Below are 11165 nucleotides of genomic sequence, written 5' to 3'. Positions count from 1 at the left end.
GTGTGAAAGTGCTTCAGCCAGGGAGAATTCTGCAGCCGTTCGTGCCGCTGAGCGGGAGGGGGAGAGACAGAGAGAGGGGGGAAGGGAGAGACAGAGAGAGGGGGGGAAGGGAGAGACAGAGAGAGGGGGGATGGGAGAGACAGAGAGAGGGGGGAGGGGAGAGACAGAGAGAGAGGGGGGAAGAGAGGGAGGGAGAGAGAGGGAGAGAGAGAGGGGGAGGGAGGGAGAGAGAGAGAGAGAGGGGGAGGGAGGGAGGGAGAGAGAGAGAGAGGGGGAGGGAGGGAGAGAGAGCGGGGGGGGGGGTCGGGTCGGGGAACAGGAGCGCGGGTCGGGTCGGGGAACAGGAGCGCGGGTCGGGTCGGGTCAGTCGGGGGGGGGGGGGGGGGCAGGTCTCAGGTCGGGTCGGGGGCGGGGGAGCAGGTCTCGGGAGAGCGGGTGTCGGGTCTCGGGTCGGGTGGGGGGGGGGGGAGCAGGTCTCGGGTCGTGTCGGGGGAGGGGTGGGTGGAGCAGGTGTCGGGTCTCGGGTCGGGGGGAGCGGGTGTCTGGTCGGGGGGGCGGGGGGGAGAGCGAGTGTCAGGTCTGGTCGGGCGGGGAGCAGGAGCTGGCCGTGGGAGGAGCCTCATTCACGCAGCCCCAGTGAGGCCATTGGGCCAGGGCTAGGGGCTGCGTGCTTCGGGCCCCTCCCACACAGTTCGGCGCCTGGAGCTACTGCACTTGCGTGCCGACTGTAGTGCACATGTGCAGAGGTCCCGGCACTGTTTTCAGCGCCGGGACCTGGCTCCGCCCCCCCCACAGCTCGTGCTGGCTGCGCCGAGGGCCACAGGACCTGTAAGTAGGTGGAAAATACCGAGGATTTTTTTAGGCGCGAAAAACGGGCGCCCAGCTCGGAGGGGCGCCCGTTTTTTTTCTTGTGGAAACTTGGGCCCAATAGACTTGTTAGCAAAACATGGGATTAAAGGGACAGTGGCAGCATACCTCACGAAGTTCAGAAATGTAGTAAACAATGAAGGGGTAGTAACAAACTTCAGGAGGACATACGACAGACTGGTGAAATGGGCAGACACATGGCAGATGAAATTTAACAAAGAAGTGTGAAGTGATGCATTTTGGTAGGAAGAAAGAGAAAGAGGGACAATATAAACTAAATGGATACAATTTTAAAGGGGGTGCCGAAACAGAGACACCTGGGGCTGTATGTACACAAATCTTTGAAGGTGGCAGGACAAGTTGAGAAGGCTGTTAAAAAAGCATATTAATAGAGTCTTGGGGCTAGAAATTCTGTTCAGCGAAAACGGTATTTTTTAACCAAAATTACCGTTATCATTTCGCTATCAGGCCAGAAATTCAAGCTTTAACTTGCGCAGCGGTAAAAATTGGCGTTGCACAAGGATTCACGGCGCAAACCATGATCCTTGCCAACTTTAGTCCGAGGCCGATACCGCTGTGAGTTGGGCCTTGGGAGGGCCACCAAAACACCTAAAAACACCTAAAAATAAATTGGGAAAAAAAAATTCACTAAACATTTACACTTATCCATCGAATCGCTGAAAAAAAAATAAAAATGTTAACAACTTTTTTGCAGGTTTTCATACATACTGCTGCTCCAAGAGCTGCAACGCAGCTTTTATCCAATAAGGGAATTAAGGGTTATGGGGAGCGGGTGGGTAAATGGAGCTGAGTCCACGGCCAGATCGGCCATGATCTTGTTGAATGGCGGAGCAGGCTCGAGGGGCTAGATAGCCTACTCCTGTTCCCAATTCTTATATTCTTATGTTCTTATGTTCACATCGGTATTTTTCGCACAAAATAGAGGTGTGCAGAGCACCAAATTTTTGGCGAAAACACAATTTCGGGTCTTGAACGGTGGTGCTCCTCTCTTCAGTGGAATTTGAAAACCACTACCGCAAAACGTCACCGATTTTCCCGCCAACCAATTTTGCGCCAAATATGGTGAACTATTGCCCAAAAAACAGTCGCAAAGTCAGCGAATTTCTAATACAAAAGAAAGGAAGTTTCGCGAGAGTCAGCTGTGGCTCAGCGGGTAGCGCACTCATCTCGGAGTCAGAAGGTTGTGGGTTCAAAATCCACACCAGGGACTTGAGCACAAAAAAAAATCTAAGCTGTACTGAGAGCGCGCTACACTGTTGGAGGATCCATCTTTCAGATGAAACATTAAACCAAGTCTGCTCTCTCAAGTGGATGCAAAAGATCCCATGGCACTATTTTGAAGAGCTGCGGAGTTATCCCTGGTGACCGACAATATTTATCCCTCAAAATCAACATAACAAAAATAGATTATCTGGTCATTATCACATTGCTGTTTGTGGGAACTTGCTTATGCACAAATTGGCTGCCGCGTTTCCTACATTACAATAGTGACTACATTCCAAAAGGACCCTATTGGCTGTAAAGCACTTTGAGGCGCAGTCGTGAAAGGCGCTATATAAATGCAAGTCTTTCTTTCTAAATAAATCACTGAATAGGCCTCAGCTGGAGTATTGTGTTCAATTCTGGACACCACACTTTAGGAAGGATGTCAAGGCTTTAGAGAGGGTGAAGGAGATTTACTTAAACGGTACTAGGGATGAGGGACTTCAGTTATGTGAAGAGACTGGAGAAGCTGGCGTTGTTCACCCTAGAGCAGATAAGGTTAAAGGTAAAGGTAGATTTGATGAGGTGTTCAAAATCTTGAATGGTTTTGATGGAGTAAATAAGGAGAAACTGTTTCCAGTGGCAGAAGGGTTGGTAACCAGAGGACACAGATTTAAAGTGATTGGCAAAAATAACGAGGTGCGACATGAGGAAACTTAAAAAAAGACACAGAGAGTTGTTGTGATCTGGAATGCACTGCCTGAAAGGGTGGTGGAAGCAGATTCAATATTAACTTTCAAAAGGGAGTTGGATAAACACTTGAAGGGAAAAAATTTGCAAGGATATAAGAAAAGAACAGGGGAGTGGGACAAGTTGAATAGTGCTACCAAAGATGGGTACAATGGGCCGAATGGCCTCCTTCTTTGCTGTTTCATTCTATGAAAACAAACCATTAAATATTTAAAAATGCATTCTCAGCTAGTAAGGGAAAGCAATACAAAACCACTCAGTGAAGCTGCTACAATTTAAGAACAATAATTCCTTCTCTCCACAGACCAACTCTTTTCATTCCATATACTCACACTGCTGTACACATTGAAAAACAGCCAGTTGAGGGTCCATTTTTCAATTCACAATGCTCAACTTTTATGTCATCAACTTCGAATTAGACTAGTTTTTATGTCTGGTTGCATGGATATGGACATGCTGACATAGCCATGTGTGATATGATACAATGCATCATATACAAACAGTAATTCTGCCACTGTACAGTAATCTGTCGCTTTACAGTTTGTTTCGATTATAATCACTTCTACATAGCACAGTGGTCTCTTCAGTCCATAATGTTTGGCATATTATAACTCTTACACTTTGAGCTGCTTTTAATTTCTCATAAGTTTGAACGGATCAGAGATATCAATATACAAACTTTACTGTGAAGCACAATTACAGAAGCATATAATGCCACGTTTCACAGTGTAATTTTATCATCTCTCTTCCCACCCCCCCCCCCCCAAGTAAATACTGTTATGTAATAAAGGAAGAGGGATTTCAAAAACTATATGCAGGGTTTTTTGAGCAGATGAATGGTTACCTCATTAAAGGATTTGAGCTTTTGAAAAGTCTCGTGTGTCTATGCTACCTAACTTAATGTAATGTTTTGCTCATTCACACAAAGGTCGCAATTATTTGAAAATGTTTAACTCACTAAGCCATAAAGATTTACCCTATGCAAAACAATGTTTTCTTACAGCTTGCTTGCATTATGGTCTATTGTTGAAATGACCAAGAGTACTTTAGTAAACTGACTCAAAGGTGAAAATGGATTACTTGTCACTTTAGGATAGTCGGCATTTCAACCTAATAAAAACATGAAAAAGCAATATTTTATGGCAACATTTGATTTACGTAACGTATTAAGTGACCAAATTACAGTGGAGGAAAATTGTTACTTTTAGAGAGAGTGACTTGATTTTATTTCACCAAAGCACTAAATGCTTTCTACAAGATACATTTGAGAAATTATGGGCCCAAGTTTCCACATGATTTGCGCCTGATTTTTAGGAGCAACTGGTGGAGAACGGACTATCTTAGAAATCGCAATTCTCCACATTTTTTTTTCTGCAGTTCTAGTCAGGTAGAACAGTTCCACTTTGGAACAGAATTTTTTCTTCAAAAGGGGGCGTGTCCGGCCACTGACACCTGATTTCAAAGTTTCCACAATGAAAACGTACTCCAAACTAACTTAGAATGGAGCAAGTGAAGATTTTTGTAGAACTGAAAAAACCTTGTCTACACATTAAAAAATCAGGCGCAGGTTACAAATTAGGCGTCCGGAACGAGGTGGGGGGGGGGGGGGGGAGGGAAGTCATTAAATTCTATAATAAATCCTTATTTATACTTATACAAATAAATCCAACCTGAATAAAAATTTATAAGCAAAGAAAAGATTAAATAAACCATCTTCCTACCTGTGTGAAAGTGCTTCAGCCAGGGAGAATGCTGCTGGGGGGGGTGGGGGCGGTGAGAGAAAGGAGGCAGCCGTTCGTTCCCGCGGGGGGGGGGGGGAAGCAGCTGTTCGTTCCGGGGGGGGGGGGGAAGGAGAGAAACGGCTGCCTCAACTTTCTGCAGCCTTCTCACTGCTGCAAGAAGCCTCAGTGCTGATGCCAATGTGCTTTTATTAAAAATGTTCAAAAATTAAACAGCTACAAAGAACTACAAAAATGGCCGAGTGCACACTGCGCGTGCGCGAACGCTCCAACGCGCACGCGCAGCGTTGCTGGCAGGAAAACTAATTTAAATAGTACCCGCCTCCTCCCACTTACAAAATCGGCGCGAGTGTAGGCTCCGCCCCCCTGGGCGCCGCGCCAAGCAGACATGGAGCTGAAGGGCGCTCCAGAATCACGCGTTTTTTTTCCTGCGCCATTTTTGGCGCGAAAAACGGGCGCCCAGCTCGGAGGGGCGCCCGTTTTTTATCGTGTGGAAACTTGGGTCCTATATGTGGTACAGAAAGATAAGATATCGATCAGCCACTAAATGATAGATATAAAACTAGCAATTAAATTAATGTTATGTAATTGCCTCACTATCTTCAATGAAACCAACATTTAAATAGCATTTTGAAGTTTTAAAACCTACTATATTTCATTCGGACATTTCTTTTAACACACCTAAGATACTGATATATTGCCAGATGGGATCCATTAAATTAATAAAATCCTTTGTGGCCAAGTAATTCTTTATGGCCCTCAAAAAGGGCACAAAAATCATTCATGCCATTATTGGAGTTTGAACATGAAGTTTTCTTTTAAATGCATAAGAGTTTAAAATAATTTTAAAACTGATGATTTGAAACTATCCGTCAACAGTACAATTTAAGTATTACTTTCTTCAAATTCAAAAATTCAAGGTAGTAGATTATTTAAAGACTATCTTTTTTTGAAAAGCTTGCCATTTGATTATCCATCTTTAAATGATAAAAAGTAAACTTACTTGGTCTCAGGTTAGCTAATATTATGTATCTTCAAAATAAGTTGTTCGTTTTTAACATTCATGAACACTCAAGCTCAAATTGCATTTCTAATTTCAATCGGTAAAGGCCTCCCCCAGTGTATAACGCAACTAAATCAAAAGCAACCATCGCCTTCTCCATTCCATCCCATCACTGCCAATTCAACAACCTAATTACAAAATACATTAAATATACAGTCAATAGTAATAGACTACTAAGTACTAGCAACAATTGCTGCCTCAGGAGCTAGTTAGCTCCATGTGCTGGATTGTGATAATTGTCTTGCGTACCTTCTGAATAAAAGTCTCCATAAAATGTTTATAGCAAAAGTTAAAAAATATCAAATACCACAGTAGTCAACCTTTGCACACCAGCTAACGTATGCTCACTTGCATTCAGGTTAAATCTAGAAAATACAAAAATATGTTAACCCTTGAAGAACTGTAGTAATTAATTAACAAAACAAAATTTCAACTTTGTTTCTTCGTATAAATACAATTCTCTATGGGTCCATGCAATTCCCATCATCAGTTTTGGAAATTTAGATTTGTATTCTGCAATTATTTACAATATTGTTGGAATGGTATACAGTATATATATATCGTTCAATGAAGTAGCTAAGTGATACATGAGGCTCATTCTCCACCAGACTAACTAGGGGGGGGGTTGTGCAATTTCATTTTACTGCTGTGTTACACATTGCAACAATGTCCATTGGATCTTTCAGCCTGTATCATTATAGTTTTGAGAGTTTCTAAGGGCAGTTGGATTGGAGCTCGTTCTTTTGTTCAGTGCAGGAGATATAAAGATGCTGCTGGCTTGCCAGCTAGTCCACGTTAGTAGGCCAAAATAGGAACCAGATTTGCAATAATTTCCCTGGTCAAGTCCCAGCAAGTAGATTGTAGAAAATAGCTGACTGAATAAACAATGTCTCAATCTATATTAGCTGACCAGGCAGGGCAATCCACCCGCCACCACAGCAGTGGAATGTAACATCAAGCTGCGGATTGGAGGAAACCCAGAGTGTAGCCATGCGTCTTCCCATCAAGACCATTACAGGAAGGCCCAGAAAGCAATGTTCTGGATTTGGCACAATGATGTACTTTTTGCCAGTGGGCTGGATCTCTTGGCAAAACCAGAAAATATAACACATTCTGCCATCCTACTGCAATATACTGAACACCATTTATGCAGGTCAGAATGTGGTATGTCCAAAGCTTCATTTAATTTTCTCTACTTTTCAATGCTGCAGATAGAAACAACAAATGGATTCCTTCCCATTGTAAGATAGGGTCTGATTCAAATCTCTCTTCACGCCATCTCTTCTACATTTCCACTGATCGAGCACATTGACATAAAGACTGCACACCCTTGAGAATCTAACTGAACTTTGACTGAGATGCAAGGAAGGTTTCTACGATTGAGTGCAGTGCCTCTAGGCCAGCTGGTTTGAACTGATGAGAAGCTTGATTTAAAGGGCATTTTGTCTTTGCTGAAATTAAAGCTTGGTGAATGTTTTATTTGATGGATGCAATTTTCAACGTCACCACCTTGGCAGTAATCTGCAGAGCAGATCACTCAGCCATTGTGGAACCTAGCAGGCAAGATGAAAATAGAGCGGATTCTACAAAAAGCAGGCAATCCACCGCACCAGATTACCACCCATGGTGAAACGTTAAAAATTATCCTCTATGTCCCCATTATCAGGGGCTTCTGCCACGCCAAAACTTTAACTCCTACTCTGGGCTGCTGATGGGATGCTCAGGTTGCAGCATTATCTGCTGAACATACAGAAGTGGAAGGGTTAACTTTCAAGCAATGCTTAAAAATAAAGAGAAGTAAAATTATTTATTGCTGGAAATTGAAGCTAAATCATTTTAAATCTAAAAGTAATCATCATCATAGGCAGTCCCTCGGAATCAAGGAAGACATGCTTCCACTCTTAACATGAGTTCTTAGGTGGCTGTACAGTCCAATACGAGAACCACAGTCTCTGTCACAGGTGGGACAGATAGTCTTGAGGAAAAGGGTGGGCAGGGAGCCTGGTTTGCTGCACGCTCCTTCCGCTGCCTGCGCTTGATTTCTGCATGCTCTCGGCGAAGATACTCAAGGAGCTCAGCGCCCTCCCGAATGCACTTCCTTCACTTAGGGCGGTCTATGGCCAGGGACTCCTAGGTGTCAGTGACGATGCTGCACTTTATCAGGAACAATGTGGATCATTTCCCCTATCTTGGGAGCCTCCTATCAACGAGAGCAGACATTGACGACGAGATCCAACACCGCCTCCAGTGCACCAGTGCAGCCTTTGGCCACCTGAGGAAAAGAATGTTTGAAGACCAGTCCCTCAAGGCTGTCACCAAGTTCATGGTCTACAAGGCCATAGTAATACCCGCCCTCCTGTATGGCTCAGAGACATGGACCACGTACAGTGGACACCTCAATTCGCTGGAGAAATAACACCAGCGATGTCTCTGCAAGATCCTGCAAATCCCATGGGGGGGACAGATGCACAAACATTAGCATCCTTGTCCAGGCCAACATCCCCAGCATTGAAGCACTGACCACACTTGATCAGCTCCGCTGGGCAGGCGACATAGTTCGCATGCCAGACACGAGACTCCCAAACAAGCGCTCTACTTGGAACTTGTCTACGGCAAATGAGCCAAAGGCGGGCAGAGGAAACGTTACAAGGACACCCTCAAAGCCTCCCTAAAAGTAATTCCACATTCAATACCTAATTCAAGTATTTTATTGAAGTAGCATTTATCAATGAGAATTTCACTTCATAAATAAAACGGCATCAATCAACTTTATGAAAAAAATGGCAAAACTTAAGGTATAAAAATTTACCTTAAGGCACAGCATTATTGAATCAAACATTTAATCCCATGAACTAGTATCTAACCGTATCACTGTACAAAAATTACCAGTGAGCTGCTTTTATTACATCACCATAGATTTATGCTGGAAGATTAAAAATAATGTATTAACATATTTTCACTAATCTACTCTGTGGTACTCACTCGAGAAAGTGTAATGAAATAGAAATGCAGAATAGGTGTCTGGGAGGCATTGCCTGTCAAATGGCACAATAGACATTTCTTCCTCCCCACCCCGCCAAAAACAACCATCCCTTTTAGAATGCAGGGAATCTTTTGACCAAAATGGTTCGCATGGTTTAAAGGGAAGAGAGTACAATTCCCAGGAGGATAGGGAAGGACCCTGCCACAACCTTGACTCTCATACGTACCTCTAAAATTAAAATTAATCTTCTGCACAAATGTTGCAGTATAACTCGCCAGTTCTGACGAAAAGTCATCGACCCGAATGAAACGTTAACTCCGTTTCTCTCTCTCTCTCCACAGATGCTGCCTGACCCGCTGTGTTTCCAGGCTCCAGCATTGTTTTTTGTTACAGATTTCCAGCGTCTGCAATCATTTGCTTTTTGTTCACAAAATGTAAATACATCCAAGTGAACGCTAACTCATACCAAACTCTTCTCATGCCTATACATGGTTCAGAATCACCACTGATGGTTACATGAAATTCAGCAGTTGATCTCTTCTCGCTCTCCCACCCCACCCCACCCAACAATTCGTAGCAATAGGACACATGCAGTCTGCTGTTGACCCTTATCACGCATCATCTCCGCACGTTCAAAAGGAGGTTATAAAAGCCAGTTGAAAATAAACTCCATCTAAAGTTTCCCCATCCCCCATCAGTGGTACCAAATGGCAGAACCCAGGAAACTTGCCTTTGAACAACAGGAAACGTAAGCATCTGTCACCTCCCGTTGAGAAGAAAAATGGATTAGAGGGGCCAACAAAGAATTCGCCAGGAAGAGATCCCTCTCAATATGCAACTGATTAACACATGCAGTCTAATCTGCAACATCATGACTCTCCCCTACAGTGAGTAGCTGCACAGAAACATTGACCAGTTATCGCTATCAGACAAAAGTGAATATACACAGGCATCCAATTAAATGAGTTCTCTTTCATCTTATGTTTTCCAATCTTATGTTTCCACACACAAACTATTGTACCAAAATAATTCCTCAAATGAGGAAATTTGTTGCTGGCCAGCAATAGTTTACTAGCTACTCAAAAATGAAACCTTCAAACATCATGGGACACAAATACAACGCGGCTTTTTTCCCCCTTTCTAAAACTCCGGTTGCAATGCCACTACTTCCATTTGTCTAAATAGTTAAATAAAATGCAGGAAATCTCTACCAAAATTAGCCTCAAGTGAATGCAATCACCTCATCCCTTGGGTACTAAAACCTTCGCAACTACATTCCAAAAAGAAATGCATCAGAAGCCTGTTCTTATGGAAGACTTGAAAGTACAAAACGGAAATCTGGTGAAAATGTAACTCACAAACAGAGGTCAAATGTTAATCACCGAGTTTAGCAACCTCTAAAAACAATTGCATTGCTTGTTAACGTGAAGCGTGATGCTTCCTGATTCCAAACATGCATTCGGCAAAGCAGACAGGAAATGAGAAGAGTTTATTCGAGTTTACCTTTTCCAGCATTGTTTACTGTGAACACATAAAGGGAGAGAACCCACAAAAATCTCGCGTCTTTCTCGCTGCAAACATTTTACAGAAAGTTAGCCTGAAGTTTGCAGAGGCACAATGGGCCGAATGGCTTTCTATATTTATTGTTCTGTTCGGGGAGTTGTAAAATACAAGCAGAAGATTCAAGTTAATCAATCTGTTCTTTCCTGCACTAAAATTACATTCTGTTGTCCGTCTTTTCTCTTTTAAAATCCTTACCTGTCGACATCTCGCCGAAAAGCGGGCAGCACATAAACAGAAGTAGCACGAAGTGTTTTCCAAAACATGTTGACTTTATCCTTGTTTTGTACATCACTCGTTAGTTAAATGCAGACCACACTAAGTATAAAAAAGCGACCTGATCGTGATCATCCAAAGAGACCGAGCGGTCCCCCCGAGGGAGGCACAGAACCACGAGAAAGGGCAACACAAAAAAGAGCCGCTATACAAAGCCGTTCGCTTCTTCTTCACAATTAGCAGCAATCAGGGATAAAATTCTAAGTTGTTTGTAGAATTCGGATTATTCCTTTGCCGTCTTCTCAGGAAAGCTTTTGCAACATCTCCAGCAGCAGCAGTGAGAGAGCGGAAGATTTATGGTCCTGCGGACTGTCTCTTCTTGCACTCAAACTTTGTCTGTGTACGTGTGCGCGCGGAGCAAGACCTGGGCTGTGCGCGTGACCCAGCGCGCGCCGTGCTCGGTCTGCGCTCGCGATCCCAGAGCGCGCGCCCTGCCTTCTGCTGCCGTTCGAGGCCGGCCCTCAGTGTCCAGCTTTCCCCAAGTCTCCGCAAAAGTTAACAGCGCATCCTGGTGGGGGAAACCGTAGCACCATGGAACTTTGAAAGGATGCTCGAAATAACTGAAATAATGAATATAAGCAGCAACAAAAAATAGGAAATGCAAAGCACGTTTTGGATGGGCCCTTCATCAGGTGATCTCTACTCTTAGAAAATAAGAATCTAAATGGGGTAGAGGAGTAAAGGAATCTGGGAGTACAAATAC

The 11165-nt window shown here is 43.7% G+C and overlaps 1 protein-coding gene across 1 annotated transcript in view; it reads right to left on the bottom strand.

Annotated features, from left to right (window-relative positions):
- The window catches only part of ror2 (receptor tyrosine kinase-like orphan receptor 2), a 415513-nt gene extending 404736 nt beyond the window's left edge, over nt 1–10777 (bottom strand). Inside the window, exon 1 of the mRNA XM_070859424.1 lies at nt 10385–10777. Within this exon, the coding sequence (XP_070715525.1) occupies nt 10385–10478 (94 nt within the window). The 5' untranslated portion in view covers nt 10479–10777. The remainder of the gene's footprint in view (nt 1–10384) is intronic.
- Nucleotides 10778–11165: the final 388 nt, after the last annotated feature.

Source organism: Pristiophorus japonicus, chromosome 1, assembly GCF_044704955.1.
Source record: "Pristiophorus japonicus isolate sPriJap1 chromosome 1, sPriJap1.hap1, whole genome shotgun sequence".
NCBI lineage: Eukaryota > Metazoa > Chordata > Chondrichthyes > Pristiophoridae > Pristiophorus > Pristiophorus japonicus.
Note: the sequence above shows the minus strand (reverse complement) of the source record. Positions and strands in the feature narration are given on the sequence as shown.